The following is a 19371-nucleotide window of genomic DNA, read 5'->3' as shown; positions in this document are numbered from 1 at the left end:
TCAATAAAATAACGCAATATAAAGCAAGAAGGAAACATAAAACAAACAAAAAAAGGAATAAAATCACAAAGATCATAAACCATAAATTGTTGGTGATCAGAAACATGAAGAATAATGTGTGACCTGCTCCTCTGAAGCATTTAGAATAAACATGTTAAAGTCATAGATCAGGTTAGGACGGAAAAATAGCGCAGACGCATTTTTTTTTACCTCCTTTTTAAATCCAATCCCATGTCTCCGAGGGCGACAATGAAAAATCTGGTGCTGGCATTATATGATATTATTGAATTTCATTATATGTTCTCCTCGTGACCTGCCCATCCTGTCTGCAGGAGGGGCTGCTGACGCGGGCGGGCAGCAGCAGGGTTGGGCTGGAATGACAATAAAAGGTGGATGGAGTCCTCATTTCATCCGAACCACTGAGTGCTGCAAACACCGAGCAACTTCTGCTGCTGACTTCAGAGAGAAACAGACGTTGTGTAAAAGTCATATACAAAGGTAAGTTACTACTTTTGTAGAGTTGATGTTGTTTTTATTTTTATTCTCTGGAAAAGTTGGTTTTGTTCAAATAAAAACTAGACTCATGAGGGGAGAAGTGCTCGCGGATGAATTTCAATTCCATTAGAAATGTTTCCAATACTTTGCAGTTGACGTTGGTGTTTTCTTTTCTCTCTGTCTTAGATGCAGAAGTGCTTTGGGATTTTTTGTGTGTCGCTCATCTTTTGCGCAACTCTCTCTGAGACCATCGGGTTGGTCATTGCGGTAAGTTGTTGCACGAGCTCTAAATTATTAACTGGGTTCCAGTTCTTTTGTTGCAGTTCAACATTCGAGAGACAACCAAATTGCAGCTGCATGTCCGATCAGTTGCCAAGTCATTCAGAAGAGGCCAAATATCGGTCACACTTTACTTTAACCGCGCACTATTTATATATAAACACTTCATAAATAGCTTATAGCGGTCTATAATGTAGGTTGTAAGCAGATATAAGAAATACGGTTGATAACAAAGTTGATATCATAGCTGACACAAAAATCCCTCAAAGGCGAGTTTAAATCATTTTTGTGCTTGGAAATAGTTTGACTAAGAGAAATCTTAAAGCACGACACAACAGTCAGGAGCCCAAATGAACAGTGAAACATGTTTTTCTTGCTGTAATCATTCCTCCTGTTCATACTGAGCATTAGATGATCCCTTCATAATGACCTTACAATGGAAGTGCTTTATATGCAAAAATGTATTTAAAAGTTTATCTGAAGCTATTATGAAGTTTCAACGTCCAAATGAGTCAAATCAAGCAGATATCTTTCAACGTTACAATCTTTTCAGACTTTTTAAAGACCCTCTTTTTGTTACTATACTTCCACTGCAGCTCAACAGGGAAGCACTGTCTGAGGAAAGGAAAGGGGGTAAAGGGGTTAGAGTATTGGTGATAAGGCAGGCAGCACCTCACAACAATAACAATAGAATAAATATTAATCTAAGTCAGGAAGCACTATTTATATGGGAGTTGAGTTGACATAATATTAGACAGTCTGGTTAAAAGTTGTGTCATGGGTTTGTACACCGTATGCGTATGTCTGAAGTGTAGCAGAATGATATTGGGTTGCAAAAGAAATCAAAAACACTCACTGACAACATTTGAATGTAAAGAATTAGCCTGTCATGATCTGATCATTTTGTCTCTTCATCCTGCAGGCGAAGGAGAAGCGTGGTTGGACTCTGAACAGCGCTGGCTACCTGTTAGGTCCCCGTAAGTACTGAGTGCACACACTGACCAGCCTGCTGTTACACTGCATCACTAATCAGCTCCAATGTGGCTCGGATGGAAACGTAGTTTAGGACAACACGCTTAAAAAAAATCATGATGTATTCTCAGTCATTACCCACAAATTTTACATATCACAAATTTTGCATTTTTGTTTTCAAATAACAGCATTGGTAACATACTCTACCTACTTAGGTAAATTATCAAATTGATGCACAGTATATATGGTGATAAAATGACTATTTTTCAATGCAAATAAGTATAAATTATCTATTTCTTTGCTTAGATCATTATACAGAATAGTTCATTATACTATTTTCCTGACTGTCAGTGTTTTTAGTGCACAATGACGGCATGCCAGCATGAAAAGTTAAAACAAATTTATTTGATTTGTAGCTTTTATTCTAAAATATCAGCATTCACCTTAAAAAAAAACCCACATTAATTTAGTGTTTGTCCTAAATTACACTTCCAGCATTGGAGAAAACTGTAAACTATTATTAAGAAGATGGTCTCATTGTTTTCTAGCCAGCCGCTAACCTCATCACATACTCTGGTATCAACAACCACTTCCATTCTGCCACTGTGTGCTCAGACAGCATCTGGTTTGTCTTGTTGTGTCTTTGAGCCTCATATAAACAAGCATAAGAGCTGATGAAACCCTAAGTTAATATTAAGTGCCAGAAGCTAATCTCATTTACCACCAAAATGTACAAACCTGCTGATGTGCACCAAATTTCTGCATTGTAGTGGATGGAAAAGGATTTGGATTGATATACATGTAAAAACAACTGGGGCTTAGAAGGCTATACACCTGTGCTTTTAGGCTGAAAAACCTAGAATGAAAGTGATGATACACTGGCAGCATTTAGAGGCAATATTACCTTCAGGAGAGTCACAGAGGATAACACTGGAATGGCTGACGGGAGGAAATGTGACGATAGATAAATGTAGATATGATGTTGTTTTGGAGCTGCAAAACTTTCCATAGTCCTGACAAAATATGTATGAATATTTCTAAATATTCATAACACATGCAGTCATTTTTTTAAAATACATTTTCAAGTCTTTCCCTGAACATTGTAAGATGATAGCTCTCATGGTCAGTGGAAACTAGAATTTCAGAGTTTGTTTGGCCCTTTAATCACAGTCTTCTCTCACGGTTAAAGCTGCTGTAGTTGATTTTTTGACCACAAAATCTGATTTATCTCCTTTATACAGTTGATTTTGATAATTGGGCATTTACATATCCAGCAGATGCAGAGCAGCATTAACCTTCATTTGGAGTTGTGTTTGTATATGAAAATCTATATTCACTCTCTTTTAGCACTGTTTGGTTCCAACCAACTCCTGGCTCTTAAATATCTGTTTTTTTAGCTGCTAAATGCTCCACTAAGTTCACCAGCTAGTCTCTAACTGTGTGTGTCTGTTGTTTGGTGCTGAGCGGGTAGTGTACAGTGGGTTCATCAGAGTTTTTCATTGAAAACAGCTGCCTGCCGCTGCTGAAAGCCAGGTTGATGAGAGTGTAGTTTGCGGGCCTGAAAACCAAAACAGAGCTCTGTAGGGCTGAGGGGAACTGCAGAATTGGTGATAATTCACTGTGGGTTTGTCATGACGTGTGTCATCTTTCAGGTCACACACTAATTTGATCCATTGTTAATATCAAAATATTGATTACTGCAGCTTTAACTGAACTGAAAGTGGGGAATTGATAGGACCTCGCGATGCTTATTAGGTGTCTAGTTCTGACTCCAGAGCTCACATGTATTGCTTGAAAATGTTGCCTATGTAACATGACTTACAAAAGAGATGATCATCTTTTGTGAATCAATGTTGTTATCTTTCTTTGTCCTGTCCGCTGTCTCCACTGTGTCAGCTAATTTAGTATAATTTAAAGATGGTCTCATTACCTATAGAGGACATATTAAGTGAACACTGAGTATCCAGATGTGTGTGTGTGTGTGTGCATGTGTGTGTATGTTCTTACCAATTTGTGGGGTTCAAATCACTCCAGAACAAAGGCCCCTGGAAATGTTGTCCCTTTGTATGTTTGTGTGTGTGTGTGTGTGTGTGTGTGTGTGTGTGTATGTGTGTGTGTGTGTGTGTGTGTGAAGCCCAGGTAAAGGTTGCTCCTGCCTCATCCTGTGTTTCAGGTCGTATTGATCACCTAATTCAGATAAAGGATTCTCCCAGTGCCAGAGGCAGAGACGAGCTGGTCACTCAATGTAAGATAGAAACATACGGCTGCTGCAGGGCCTTGGTGTCAGGCCAGGAATTGCTCTGTCCAAACATCCCGCCTTTTAGCTGCTTCTGTCGCTTAGAGGACGCCTGTCATCCTGCTGCTGTCTGTGCTTATGCATCCAAACACTGCATTTCTATGTGTGCTTTACGCTAAGAAACTCATGTTGATCTCAAGCTGAGTGGGAATAAGAGGAAAACATCCTGTGACTTTTACTTGGGACCATTCTTACATTATTCCAAGATGTTAACAACCGTTGCCAGCCAGTCACACCAGATGAAGTTGTTTAATTTAGCTGTGGCAGTTAGTTAACAAGTAAAACACATGCAATGAGTGTGTGGCTCCTTTTAAATTAGTTGAATTGTATAAATTATAGTAACTAATTTTATCTTACTGCAGATTTGTTGACACTTCTGTAGTTATTTTGATCAAGTGGGAGATATCATAGCATCCCTGTCAGAGTTCTAGATTATTACAGTTCATTTTTTGCGATTGGGTTGCTTGTAATTACAGTATGTATGATATCCAGTGGTGGAAGAAGTATTCAGATCCTTTACTTAAGTAAAAAATACTCCATTACAAGTAAAAGTACTGCATGAAAAATCCTACTGCAGTAAAAGTACATAAGTATTATGAGCTTGATGTAGTTAAAGTATTGCAGTAAAAGTACATAAGTATTATGAGCTTGATGTAGTTAAAGTATTGCAGTAAAAGTACATAAGTATTATGAGCTTGATGTAGTTAAAGTATTGCAGTAAAAGTAGTGGTTTGGTCCCTCTGACTGATATATTATTATATATGACATCATTAGATTATTAATAGTGAAGCATCAGTGTTAGAGCAGCATGTTACTGTTGTAGCTGCTGGAGGTGGAGCTAGTTTACACTACTTTATATACAGTTAGCTAGTTTAGTCCAGTGGTTCCCAACCTAGGGTTCAGGCCCCTCCGAAAGGTCACCAGATAAATCTTAGGGATCATGAGATGATTAATGGGAGAGGAAAGAAGAAAAAACAAAGTTCTGATACACAAATCTGTTTTCAGTTTTTGGACTTTTTCTCTAATCTTTGATTTTTGGTGAAATATTGGATCATTTGAACATTTACTTTCCACCACTGACGAAATGAAGTCAACATGGTATAAATCAGACCTTGATGTCTTTAAAAAATATCATAAAACATACCAGAAATTGATGCAGAAGATATTTTAAACAACTCATCTACCAAAAATGAATAGTAAACCATTTTTAGACATATACTCCAGGATGTGTTTAACCTAGCTTAGTAAAAACTGCCTAGTTCAATAAGATGTGAAAAATACCCCTTCCACCAACTCTGAAGATGTCTTATAATATTGTATTATCTTAGCTAGTAATCTTGCAACTTAAACCACCATGTCATGCCTTCATATTGCTGTGCATGTGTTAAATAAGATATGACGTGTGCTGGACATAGGCTCTCTGCTGACATAGAAAATGTGTGTGTATCAACTCCTGTGGGTTCATTTTGAGCTTAGAAACCACTAATTTAAGGAGAAACTATGCTATAGTGAGCTATCTATAAATGCTATTATAAACACATTACATACATTCTCTGTCACTGCATGAAGCCAGTCTTGACAAAGAATGCATACATATCTTAAATAGGTGATAAGGTGAGCATATTCCCCATGAAACTGTTCATTTACGCAGGAAATGGATTCTTCATGAGTTGTAGGATTTTAATTTAATGTCCCTACACTTAATCTGCTATGTGATTCTTTTTGTTTTGTTGTTTTTTGTGAAATGTTTGCAACATAAGAGTATGAGAAAGACACCTCATGTCATCCTCGGAGTTGTTGCATGTATTTTTGTGTAACAGACCTACGTAAAGTCAGGTAGTCGGAGTCGCTTTGGATTTGAAATGGTTAGTGTTGACTCTGATTTTTAGCTGAGGGCGCTTCCATATCAGAAGAACAGTGTAGGAATTGAGCCCTGTTTCTAGAAAACAGAAAGTAATTGGACAAATAAACATAAACTTAAATAGTCATTATATTGAATCTGTGGTTATGAATACTTTCCAGCACATGATTATGATCTGCAGACATCAGAAGACACTGGACACCCTCCATGATCCTTAAAACTGAAAGCCAGCAGTCAGGCTAAACTCATAGTCATAGTTTTATCAATTGATTAAAAATGCATAATAACTGTGCACAGCTGTAGTTACAATCACCAAAGATCAAATCACAATAAAGCCTGATGTGTTATTTCCATTGTGATCCTCCGAATCCTAATTTCAGGAGCAACTGCACTTCACCTGAAAGCTGGCTGAACACATATAGTTATTATCTGGCCAGACAGAAAACATGGATAGAGTGTTCCTCTGTGGGAGCATTCAGGAATCTCAAAGCTGACAGCACAAAAACAAAAACCTGTGTTATACTTGGATAACAGGATATTTTCACGGTGAATTATTACAGCAATTAACAAAATTAACATAGTAATAAACCATATTTCCACTGCACTCTTTTGTAAAATAAGTTTCACAAAGTTTTTAAATATTTACTACATACATTTTTGATAAAAATGCATTCCATTTACCACTAATTGTTGAAGAATATTAAATATTGACTGAATCACCAAAGGCATATAGACATATAGACAGCAGGAGACATTTATACCTGAAAGAGAAAACCATTTAAACACATTATTTTTTCCTTGGGGGTCACTCCAATGTCATGTATTCTAATTGGACTCTTAAGCTTATATTTGAACGCACACAAAGGTGCAGAGTGTAGCAGTTCAAGCACTACTTTAACTAATGAGGAAGCTCCTGAGATGACTCAAACAATCTCGACCACTTAATGTCCCTCCTCCTCAATCACAGATCATGACCTCTCATAGAGACAAGTGGTGAACTGATGCGTGAATTTAAAAGTTAAAGATGCATACCTGAAAAAGACTGGTGAGTAATGCAAAGTCAAAGAAAGCAGTTTGATAAGGAAGATATTTTCTTTAGTGAATGTATATCCTCCTACATACATAAATACTGTACCTCAGAACCTTCTGTGTAAATCTTTGCCTTCCCCTTAGCTCTGTGACTCGACTGTAACAAACTGGAGATGGTAGTAAACAAGATATAGTGGTTTTAGAATCAGTTAGCCTTTGAGCTACAGTATTTCCAGATGTCGGAAAACACAGAGGACTCTTAGATGTTGTGGTGACTAGTTAACCAGATACCACATGTAGCCTAAATATGGCAGTTTAGGATTTCTATTTCCGTTTTGGCTGAGTTGGGCTAGCACCTTCCCCCTACTTCTAGTCTTTGTGCTAAGCTAGGCTAAGCACATAACTATCAGACTGTACTGGACACTACAGTTCTGCACAGGCCAAAAACTACCCCAACCCAACAACAGCAGACTGGTACTACCAAATCTGAGACACAACCCAACCCCAGACCTACATTTGTCTCAGTCAGAGAGAAAAAGATAGAATTTTCTGATACATTAGACCCTTAATGCAACAAAATGGCCCATACCTGATATCTTTCAACTGAGTACAAGCAAAAATTCTAAAATATTCTTTTAAAAATTATAAGAAATATTCAGTTTCAAGCTCAGCATTCTCATATTGCCATTCAAAAACCCTTATTGGTGCCATGTTTATTTCCTCTTGTGTGTTCTGGTCAGTTATACAGCAGAGCTATCAAGACACATGGAAATTAGTACCACTATGATTTGCTTTAAAAAAAATAAATAAATAAATAAAAAAAAAAATATATATATATATATATATATATATACATATATATACATATTCTTACGGGCCACTTTATTAGGTACACTCGTGCAATCTAATGCAATCCAATACAACAGTTCTCCCATAAATGCTACTTCTACGAAGCTTCTACATTTTCAGATTTTGTTGACATTGTCAGAAAGGTGACAATTCTACTATATGTTTATTATTGAGGTTGTAGTGGGCGGTGGTGGTGTAATGGAGTGCATTATATTGAAAAGTGTTCCTAATATTTTGCCCCCCTCATGTATGTTAATGGTGAGGACAGTTAAAAAAAACTATGACATGTAATCTCAGCAGCATTCTCTTAATACATACACCACTTATAAAAACAAGTTGCCAGCTAATGAACTATCCATCATTATGGCTAAGCAAAACACTTTGCTTGACTTTTTTTTATTTTTATCATAAATATTATTTTAATGCCTTTCCTTGTGTGTAAAAACTCACCTCATCCTACTTTAAATGTGTGCTTTTTTTCATTTCTTCTGTCAGTCCAATCTCTGTCTTATGGCAATTCCATGAGCCAAGCCCTGCAGGTGGTCTGTACTAGTTTGGAAATTGAACCAAACAATTACAAACAAAACACCATGCTGAAATAACCACCTGAGTGTACAACAATGTCCTTTAGCCCTTCTTACGAGAACTTCTGTAGGTAGAGGTGTGCCATGTGTGCACTGTGTATGTATGTGTGTCTAAAGTACGATGCTTCTGATACAGTGAGATATTTCTGAAATGTATGTGTTCCCTGTTCCCAACCCTAGTTATTATGTTATGTTTCAATTAATTCAGTAATTAAAGCCTGGTAAATACACATCAGTTTCTTTTGTAAATAGACATTTTCAATTCAAACAAATAAAGAATGTCATACACAGCTGAAACAAGGGAAACCCTGAAGCAGCTGCAAATGATTTTCTTGAAATGAAACATTTGTTGTCTTACTTTTATCACATTGAAATGCAGTTTAACTTTTAATACATCATGAAATTGTTGAATTGGAAGTGAATTGAGCTTAGGGCTGCACCCAGTGGAATGAAATGCTTTGCTGTTTGTATGACTGTATCGGCTGTGATCACTCCTCATTGTCCAGATGGCATAGATGGACACAGGACACTAGGAGACAAGCCTGGTCTGGCTGGCAAGAGAGACATGGGCCAGGAGGAGGACTTCAGAACAGGTCTGTGTGTTTGTCTCTTACATATGGAAACAGGACTCCTGATATCAACTGTTAACAGATACACTCTCTGATTTTGTTGCAGTATATAACTCCCAAATAGTGCCCCCAAATCCAGAGAGTCCTTCCAGCTCACTTAACTGAGCTGTATTGAGTTTCAAATATCAGCAGTGGCCTGGAAATATGGAAATACATTTGGGAATGTTTGGGGTGCTACTGAGCAAAATCATATTTGAACTAAAGAGGAACTTCACATAAATGTTTTTTTTTTTTGGCATATTGGCATTAACTTCTGCCCAAATTAGCATGTATGTGTCTAATTGGATTTGAGGGTTCAGTTCAGCTAACTTCACCAGCCCCTCCCTAATTATGATGTAATAGCCAAGACTCTATTTTGTCTATTGACCCCCCAACTGTGCATAGTGGAACACTGGTTATAGCCTCAGATTGTACCTCTCACACGTCGCTGCTGGTAGTGATAGCAAGTCTGATAAGTGACGGTGGAGAGATGATGATGTACATGAACTAGAGATTTATTCCTCTTCTGAGGCAGTACACACAACACATGGGCCTGCTGATAACTGTGCTGTATTGTAGTTGATGAACAGTCATGTTAACTGTGATGACAGACACACACACACACATACATACACACACCAGGAGAGTGTCTCACAATAGAGCCACTAGCCTAGCTACAACATCCTTAGGTACTCTAACAGCAACTCTCTCAAAGGGCCATAGTGACTGTCAAAGCTCCACCAGACTCTGTCTTTCCAGCAGACACAAAGAGTCCGACAGCAGCTGCTCATGGCTGGTTAGCTCTGATTACCAGCTTTATGTTGCTATCAATGCTACACTACGCTGTTGTCAGTCAAGTGTCCACATCACACATCCATGAGGCCTCATACAGTACAGTTACCACTCTTGCATTTTTTAACTATACTTGGAAGGAGGGTTCCAGCAGAATTTGGGAGTCTATTTAAAAAAGAAACTTAGCAAACCACTAAGAATCATCAAAGCAACCTCCTATCAACACCCACAAAACCCTTACAGCAACTTAGTGACACCCTAGAAAACCTCGTAATAGCTTTGGAAAGCCATTTTTAATGAGTATTCATTTTTCATTCTTCTTGAAGTCAGTTCACAGAATGCTGATTTACTTAATTATACATTACTGTTCAGTTTCCTCTCTAGTTCACATCTCTGAATTCCTCAAAATGTTTTAAAGCATTCTTTAAGATATCTTTTTCTTGGAATATTTCACCAGAGTTTCTGTTAAAGACAACACTAACTGTAGATTTGACATTTAATACAGACTCTGTGTTGCTCTGCCTCCACAGGTGCCCTGAGAATAGCAGATGAAGACATCATACACACCATCATTGACTTCCTGTCGTACCTCAAACTTAAAGGTAAGCTTATCATTGCATGCACATTGAATTAAGTCCTGTCATTGAATGACAGGACTTAATTCCTATTCGCTCCCATGCTGTATTGATGTAAAATGTTTCACTGGATATTCATTTATTCAACAGTTGATATCAATGAAAATACAGAGAGGGTGTGCTGGTTCTGATTATTAGGCTACTGTGGTTGTGTAAGGGTTTTTTAACTTCACGCTGGGGGGGAAATAGCTTTCATTGACTAATTGTATCTTTCACTTTTGTGCATAAGAGATGATGACTGAGATATTAAATCTATTACAGATATATATATATATTTTAGATTATGATATGTATTGTGTACAGGTGGAGCATTTTTCTGAGTTTAAGGTCAGCAGGCCACCAAAATGATCAGAATTCTTCCTTTAGAGGGTCATGAATGGAAATCTGGCCAGTTGTTGTTGAGATGTTGTCCGTTAGCAGGGCAAAGGCATATTATAGTAAAACATTAATCAGTGAATTTGACAAACTGCCAGTCTGTTATATCTACACAAACAATTTTAAATGTGCTCTGTTTGTGTGTGTGGTTGCAGAGATGGGAGCCTTGGACAGCCTGCCTTCCTCTGTGACATCAGATGAACTGGCCAATCCCTAATGCGTCTGCCTCTCTGCTGTTCACCTCCCTCTACCCCCCAGTCTATGTTTCTGCTGTGTGGGCTCCTGCTGCCCTAAATGTCACCTTACTGTAGCTCAATTCACATTCTGACTCTGGATTTGTCATGGTACCAAAGATCTGATTTTTTAACTCTTTGTGACAGGGATTGATTGTCCCCCAATATAAATATCAGATCTTTGTGCTCCTGTGTAAATAAAACTTTACATCCACTGAAAGTCACTGGGACTCGGGGTGAGAGTCTACTGACTGTAGGTGGTTCTATTAGGGACCTCTGTTCAGAATCCCCCACACTGCATTATCATCTTAATATATTACCACCTGATTTAAGAGAATGGAGTGAAATAAACAAACAAATGGCACTGGATTCACACCTTGATTTTATTTCTTCTTGAGTCATAATCACAATATTTATGGCTTTCATTTCAGAAGCAAATGACAAGTTTTCACACCCAATAACTTAACCTTGTTTTTTCATGGTAAAATGTTAGACTTCCTTAGGAACAGTGAGGTTGTACCTACTTGCTTTGGTTTAGGCCTGCAACTAAAGATTATGTCCATTATTGATTAATCTGCTGATTATTTTCTCGATTCATCTATTAATTGTTTTGTCTATGAAATGTAAGAAGTTAGTGATGATTTTTCCCACATCCCAAGATGTATGTTAACTGCTCATTTTATTCGACCAGCAGGTCAAAACCCAAAAGATATTCAGTTTCCCTTCATATATGACTAACAAAAGCATCAAATTTTCACATTTGAGAAGCTGGAACCAGCTATCAATAAATTATCAAAATAGTTTTCTGTTCAACAACTAACTTATGAATCAGTTAATCATTGCAACACAACTATCTAGTATGGTTAACAATGCTGGAGTGTCTCAAACTCATAATCTCATAATCTATTCAGAGCCTTTCCATGTTTTGGATTCATCATTAGGTTTCTGAAGAATATTATATTGATCATCAAAATCACTGAAAACATCATAGTGGATTATATACAGTATTCATTCAGTATTACTTCTTCAAGTTCATACTACTGTCTGTTTCCCTGCCTCTAAAACACATGGAAGCCCATTTCTGCCAGCAAAAGAAAACAAAAAGAGGAAAAGTGAGGTATGTCAAAAGTAAAATACTGTTGATGAAATAGTATAAAGAAATAGTAAGCCTTATTGTGACTAACCATCTAAGCATCCTGCCTTAAGATCTTGTCATTTTGACTTATCATCACTCATAACTTTTGATACATTGTTTCTACACCTGGCAGAAATGGCCTTCCATAAAAGTTTGTTGGCGTGTCAACTAAACGAGAGCTGACTTGTGATGCTGTGGACTTTCTGGACCGGAGCAAAATACTCACTTAAACCACCATGGCTAAATGTTGAAGCTAATACAGAGGTGTCATAATATGCAGTTCTTCTATTGGCTGCTTGCTCTAAAATCACTGTATTGACAAAGGAAATCTTAAAATACAGTCAGTTAGAGATTAATCATACCACAAACCTGGATTGGGTCCAATACAAAGTGAAGCAGAAATTTGACTTATAAGAAAGCAGATTTTATTGCAATTTTAAGTAAATCTATAGTACAGTTCATGACATTATACATTGTATTATACAGAAAAGCAATGACATATAGTTACGTTTTTAAAAAGTCTTAATATTGATATGAAAATATTGATATTGATATGATGACATCCAGATAGTGTCTGGCTGGAATAATGACTTGATGAAATTAAAAGTATACAGTATGCATACATAATATGCTTGGGCCTTATCTATTTTTTCATACCTTGATACCTTCCAAAATATCATCAGAGTATACAGTCACGTGTAGTGAGCTCGTTTAATATTATTGTTGTTGGTTCTCTTTTACTACTTCCACTCTCTTTTACTTTTATGTAGTCCACTATTTCTCTTTTAAGAGGTTTGGCAGGTTGTTCAGAAACTGGATTAAGTTTACTGATTTTCTCCCTTTCACTCTCAGTCCTCTCTGCTCTCCTCCATGCAGCTATTGTCAGTTTTCTCCTTCTCCTGGCTGACAGGTGTGTCTGATTTATCTCCTCTCCTGTACCACTTCCCCTCCCTTTCCTTCCAGGATGTAAAGGGCTATACTGCTCTATTTTTCTCATCCCCTTTCTGCCACATGTTCATACTGGCTATGAAAAGATCTCCTTCAAATGTGCTTCCATTGTAAGTGATAGAGGGCAAAATCCACACAGTCATTTAGTGCAAAAATGCATTTAAAAGTTGATGTGAAGCTTATATGAGGCTTCATCAGTCTGAGTTAGTCATATTAAGTGGATATCTGACACATTTACAGTCTTTTTAGCATCAAATTCCCTTTCTGTGTTTCCTCAGACAGTGTTCCCCTGTTGAGCTGTGGTGGAAGTATAGTAACAAAAAGAGGAACTTTGGCACTAAAAAGACTGTAACGTTGAAAGATATCTACTTGATTTGACTCATTTTAACGGCTGAAGTTTTATTCTAGCTTCAGATAAACTTTTAAATACATTTTTGCACAGAAGGAGGACTGTGGATTTTGTCCTCCATCACTTCCATTGTAAGGTCATTATGAAGGGATCTTCTAATGGTCAGTATGAACAGGAGGAATGATTACAGAAAGAAAAACATGTTTTAATGTTCATCTGGGTTAGATTTAGGGTTAGACATTTGTCTGTGTTGGCTGGCTCGCCTGCATCATTGGATCCGAACACAAAACATTCCAACAGATGATGACCATCTTTCTCAGTCCGGATGCCTGCCTCTTCCATCAGTTGCCTATATGATGACTGGCTGACTTCTGTTGGCATGTGTTATGCACTACAATACATCATGTTAATAGAACGTCTCTGAGTTTAAAAGAAAAAGGAAGCATATGTTTTGGATGATATTGAAAATGATACTTTTAGGACTTATAAATAGCGTGGTCTACCTTAATACAGCCCAAGCCTAATATGTAAACATTAAAGATGTATTGGACAAATGTGGTGAGACCTAAAAAAACACATCACACATTCATGTAGATTTAGAATACTGACATTCCAGTGCAAACCTCAACATTTTGCTCCGCTCTGGGCAAACATCTGAAATCTTGCTGAGCAGTTTTCTTGATCAAACAAAAGTTTTATGTTTGAGACATCGGTGATAACACACTCATGACCAGCTTGCCCTTTATCTCTGTATGTTCAGTTTCTTGATGGGAAGAAGAGAAATAGCCAAAAAAATCTACTTTTTCTGTTTCAATCTGTTTACAATAAACCAGGACACGCTGCTTTAAATATTTCCTCAACAGAGCAGACTTTTGATTACAATCTTACACCCGATGTTTCATGAATTACCATGGTAATTCATTTCCACGGTGGTCCTTGAATCCTCCATGGTCATTATCTGTGAGATTGGAGAGGACAGTCAGCAGTCCAGAGACACTCTCCTCTACTGTCAAGTCAGCCTGAAACACACAGAAATACGGACCCAGAAAGACTTCAATAACTCATCAACCACTCTCACTCATTTACAACTTCAAGCCTGAAAGCTCTAATATGTATCTATTTCGCATTAAAATGTCTAAAAACGACATTATACCAAATGTTTCCAACTATTTGCATTGCAACATGCAGCTTCCTGTTAACCCACAGGAAATGATACTTACGAGAGGCCCTCCCATGTCAGTCTTGACCCAGCCGGGGTGCAGAGACATACAAAGGATTCCATCTGACCCCAGATCAGCAGCTAGACACCTCGTCACCATGTTCAATGCTGCCTATCACAATAAGAAAACAACGTTTTGCTGAGAAAAATACCAGCATTACATCCTCAGCTACTGTTTGAAAGTGGAGACAGAAATAAAAAAAACACACACACACCACATAATTCTCAAAATTCTTCATGAAAATTTCATACATTGCCTCTAAAGAAAATAAAAGAGAGAGTCTGACCTTGGAGATGCGGTAGGCGTAGCTCTTAAAGCTAGCGCCTTCACCACAGGTGTATGAGATGGAGCCCAGGATGGAGGAGATGTTGATCACTGCTGCTCTGTGCAGTCCCATCCCTGTGGACTGAAGTGCAGCAGTCTGCAGCAGAGGTAAGAAGGCCTGAAGCACAACAAGCACAACTGATCAGCTGGGGGTGATTACAGATATGTAGTCTGATGTCAATAGATCACAAAGCAAGGCTTGGAAGAATGTAGAAAGTAGAGAAGAAGAAAATAATTTGGATGAATACATTCAAGTATATTAATTGAAATCATTGACAAAAATATATCAATAGTACTATTTGCATACAGTATTACTGAAGATGTAAATATTTGAAAACTACTAACAAATTGATAGTTTCACTTTTTCAAAGACTCAGTAATTTCCTAATTAATAGGATTCTAACAAATGTTACTCAAACAGGAGGAAACAGTGCAGTTGTTGGGAACTATTTTCAGCACATTTGGTGCTCTAGTGAGTATTTCTGGCAGCAGGACAGTGTGTTTGTGGGATTGAGTCAAAATAAACTACAGTGAGTGTGTTTAAAGTAATGAAGGAACATGTGACTGATGTGTTTTAATAGTTTCTGGACAACAATTGAGCTCTATGACACAGAGGAATAAAATATATCACACAATACTCGTTAGTAGTGTTTCACCAAATTTGCAACTGCAACTTGCAACATGAAATTATTTCCTCTCATGTTAATTTTGACATGTTTAACTAATCTACTGGTGACCCCTGCATGAGCATGCAGGAGGAATGTAGGACTCCAATTTATCTGCAATTTGTGAGTGACAATCATTTGTGAAATGTGGAACTGGCAACATTTGTGATCTGTGTGTAAGCAGTGCTCACAAATGCCCCACTCAGATTTGCAGGCTCACATGTGACTGAATAAAAATGACAATAAACATTAAAATGTGTTTCTTGCTGGAAATCTAGTCCTCTACCTGACTACTATAATATTTATCCATAATAAATGTTCATGGGGGAAATAAAAGATCATGAGTAGAAAGATCTTTCTAATGAATGAAGAAAGTTTTCATGCTTCTTTTGTTGATCAGACCTGCAATTAACACAGATCCTCTCTTTTCAACTACTCAGTGCACGAGAAAACAAATAAAATATCAAATTTGGGAGGAATACACTTCAGTCGAATCTGTTATTTGCTGAGGATCAAAGAGTGAGAAATGATCAAACAAAAGAACAGGTGTGTAACCTGTGAGTGTGCAGGTACGTTGAATTGTTACCAGATGGCAGTGTTGTATCACTTGACTTGTCTGCTTGGACTAACCTGCAGCAGTCTGCACTGTGTTGATGCACACTACTGTACATTACTGTGCCTTTACCCTTTGGGTATCTTCCAATGTTAATCTGTTTAATGCAAAGTTTGTGTTTATTTGTGTTTCCTTGCTGAGCTGCAGTGGAGGGATATACAGAACAAGGACTTGTAGATTTTATCAAGTATTTCTTACAGTATAATCAGTGTGGAGAGGACGAATTATTACACTGACCGGTAATTCTTTCATACATACAGTACAGCATGTCAGTATGCAAAAAACACAGTCAAACACTGCATGAAGTCATAAAAACCCTTTTAGACATTGCTGCTAGCGTTTGAGGCATTAAAGGGAAAATTCAGTATTTTTCAACCTGGACGCTATTTCCCATAATTTTGTGTCTCAGAGACTAATGGGGACAATAATTTTTAAAACTGGTCCAGTATTGAGTGAGAGCTCTTCAGCTGGCAGCTGTGAAACAGGCTGCAATGTAATCATTTGGGGGATATAGTGATAGTGAAACATACAGGTATTTCCCCCCCCCGGGGATGGAAAGGTTCCTGATCCAGTGATTCTGGCCAATATCAGCGTGAAGTTAGGTTTATGCTTGTTGCAGTGTCCCCAGCGAGAGGGTGCATGCACTGAAAATGACGTCATCGCAGCTTTTGTGTCCTTGCATCTTTCAACCAGCTCTGCAAGTTGTCGTGCACCTCTGAATTTTTATAACTGGGAGAGCACTGAGTGAGTGGTCCTGCTGATAGTGGTGGAGCTGGGATGGCTGTCCCATCAAACATCGAGAGATGAGCAACAATTTTAATTTGGAGGGAAGCGACAGTAATTACAGTACACAAATGCAATGTTTGGTGGTAAATCGGTGTTTACCACTGTTGCCAGGCAGCCTACTTTCCTTTACTTCCACTACAACGTCCTATTGTAGTTCATTTTGTGTCTTTATAGCGCATGTTCTCTGTTACTTATTGTCAGAAAATGACCTAACAAAACAGCAAAATAACTTTAAAATTTTGTAACAACTCTTTTAATGTTGCGATACACAGAACAAAGTAAACAAAGCTTAACGCTGTCTGATGCTCAGTATCACATTTGCAGACTGCAGGTGTACCTTTGTGACAAACAGTGGTGCAACACTGTTTGTCTGGAAGGTCTTCATCATGGCCTCCGGGGTAACAGTGTCTATGTTTGTAGAGATGTTGATGGCAGCATTATTGATCAAACAGTTCAGTCCCTTACTTCCTACGATGGACTGGACATCCTCCAAGGCTGAGCTGATACTTTGTTGGCTGTCTGTGTCTGTAAAAAGGACAGAAGATCATTTACAGTTTCAGCCCTGTAAATATCAGTATTGTTAGTGTTAGCATGATTGACACTGTCAAAAGATGTTATATACTGCAATATCACATGTATGAGTTAAACAGACGGTGAGTCTAGAAAATGAATTAGTGATATAAATAATATGGGTAGATGTGTATTGGTATAGTAGGTTCATTCAAACAGATTATGCCACTGTTCAGCAATCATTTGTTTAAAAGGAAAACTACAATAGTGATATGACAGACTGTTTGCATGGTGTATGATATACCTGATATACCTGATATCTTAGCAATAAGTCAGTATATACAGACTCACCTAGTGTCACAATATGAACACCTGGGACACTGGACAGCTCTTGCAGATCCTAAGTTAAGTAGGAAATTGAGTGAATAGATTATTCAGGACAATTTTGCATAAATTTATAGTTTGGATGCACAACTCATTTTCACTACTATATATATATATATACACACACATATACATACATATATAGATATACACACATTTATATGTATGTATGTATGTATGTATGTATGTATGTATGTATGTAAAATACATGTACACTCACTGGCCACCTCACTAGCTACACATCTAATACAATCCATAAATTATACATTTATGAAGCTTATACGTTATCAGTTTTTGTTGACATTGTCATTAAGGTGATTATATTACTTATATTTTGCCCTCCTCATGTATGTTAATGGAGTGGACAAAATATTAGCAACACCATTCAATATAATGCACTCCATTACACCACCACCACCCACTACGACCTAAATAATAAACATAAAGTAGAATTATCTACTTTGTGACAATGTCAACAAAAACTGAAAATGCCTAAGTTTCGTAAAAGTGGAATTAATGGCAGAGCTGTTGTATTGGATTGCATTAGAGCATTACACACTTGTACCTGAAGTGGCCAGTGAGTGTTTATACACACACACACACACACACACACACACACACACACACACACACACACACACACACACACACACACACACACACATATATATATACACTTTGATTTCAGGGTGTTCTTGCCAACAGCTGTAGCTGTGACGTTAAATTCACTGAATTTTAACAGGAGTCTGGTGTCGCGGTCCCTCACGAGACAAAACAGACAATATTTTGGAGCTCGCGTGCCTGTGTGGTGTATATAAAGATATTTACATACATTTTATGGTTGTGACATGATGATGGTGATCAACATTTGAAACAGTGACATCTGTGGATATTCATTACCTTGGAGCCAGTCGGGTTGCGGGCTGTCGCTATTATCGTAGCGGGTCGGTCGGTGCTTTTAGCTAACTCTTTCACCAGCTGCAGTCCTATTCCTCTGCTGGAGCCCGTAATCAGAATGGATTGACATTTCCTTAAACTTGCACTCATCTTCACACTGACTCCGTGTGAGCAGTGGTGTCGAGCTACAGTTATCACGAGTTACTCAACTGAACTGTAACGGTTGGAAGTTCAACGTAAACACGTTGCGCATGCTGCCTTCACTGATACTCGTAAACCTAAGTATGTAGTTTATACGCATCAGGTTGCCTTTAGGTATTGTTGGAAATAATAAATTAACCATTGAAAATAGATTTTTAGTGACTCTAATTTTCATGGGTTAAATACAACTGAGTTTTCGGCTGCAGCAGAAAATTTAATTGATTTTTATTCTTATAAGAGCTTCATTGAGACAAGTATACAGTAAGTAAACTGCACCTTGTGTATACAACCTGTGTCTATAAACACGCCAGGGGGACTAAAGGCTGTAATA

General features: G+C 37.7%; 2 protein-coding genes across 3 annotated transcripts; one reads left to right on the top strand and one right to left on the bottom strand.

Annotated features, from left to right (window-relative positions):
• The first annotated feature begins 224 nt into the window (after positions 1 to 224).
• Positions 225 to 11377, top strand: gal (galanin/GMAP prepropeptide). 2 transcript variants are annotated; one of them, XM_044357064.1, is made up of 7 exons: positions 225 to 498; positions 682 to 762; positions 1697 to 1751; positions 3920 to 3991; positions 8872 to 8958; positions 10296 to 10367; positions 10931 to 11377. In XM_044357064.1, exons 2-7 carry the CDS (start codon positions 682 to 684, stop codon positions 10990 to 10992), a joined length of 429 nt encoding a protein of 142 aa, XP_044212999.1. In that variant the 5' UTR covers positions 225 to 498; the 3' UTR covers positions 10993 to 11377. The 2 variants fall into 2 exon arrangements, with proteins under 2 accessions (XP_044212999.1, XP_044213000.1); XM_044357065.1 differs by lacking the exon at positions 3920 to 3991 and having other exon boundaries at positions 235 to 498.
• Positions 11378 to 14246: 2869 nt separating this feature from the next.
• zgc:110339 (uncharacterized protein LOC550490 homolog) lies at positions 14247 to 19300 on the bottom strand. Its single transcript, XM_044357060.1, has 6 exons — positions 18843 to 19300; positions 17910 to 17958; positions 17386 to 17573; positions 14947 to 15102; positions 14661 to 14771; positions 14247 to 14459 (listed from the first exon to the last, which is right to left on the bottom strand). The coding sequence occupies exons 1-6, from the start codon at positions 18987 to 18989 to the stop codon at positions 14346 to 14348; spliced, it is 765 nt and encodes a 254-aa protein (XP_044212995.1). The 5' UTR covers positions 18990 to 19300; the 3' UTR covers positions 14247 to 14345.
• Positions 19301 to 19371: the final 71 nt, after the last annotated feature.

This window comes from Thunnus albacares, chromosome 7 (assembly GCF_914725855.1).
Source record: "Thunnus albacares chromosome 7, fThuAlb1.1, whole genome shotgun sequence".
Lineage (NCBI taxonomy): Eukaryota > Metazoa > Chordata > Actinopteri > Scombriformes > Scombridae > Thunnus > Thunnus albacares.
This window is presented reverse-complemented; position numbering and strand designations above follow the sequence as displayed.

What these genes read in the sequence shown, in the direction of transcription:
- zgc:110339 (XM_044357060.1), bottom strand. Translation starts at nt 18,989, where the DNA reads ATGAGTGCAAGTTTAAGGAAATGTCAATCCATTCTGATTACGGGCTCC. An exon ending in GCAACCCGACTGGCTCCAAG is followed by an intron (nt 17,959 to 18,842) that starts GTAATGAATATC and finishes TACTTAACTTAG; the next exon opens with GATCTGCAAGAGCTGTCCAG. An exon ending in CACCACTGTTTGTCACAAAG is followed by an intron (nt 15,103 to 17,385) that starts GTACACCTGCAG and finishes GTTGTGCTTCAG; the next exon opens with GCCTTCTTACCTCTGCTGCA.
- gal (XM_044357064.1), top strand. Translation starts at nt 682, where the DNA reads ATGCAGAAGTGCTTTGGGATTTTTTGTGTGTCGCTCATCTTTTGCGCA. An exon ending in TGGCTACCTGTTAGGTCCCC is followed by an intron (nt 1,752 to 3,919) that starts GTAAGTACTGAG and finishes CCTGTGTTTCAG; the next exon opens with GTCGTATTGATCACCTAATT. An exon ending in GGAGGAGGACTTCAGAACAG is followed by an intron (nt 8,959 to 10,295) that starts GTCTGTGTGTTT and finishes CTGCCTCCACAG; the next exon opens with GTGCCCTGAGAATAGCAGAT.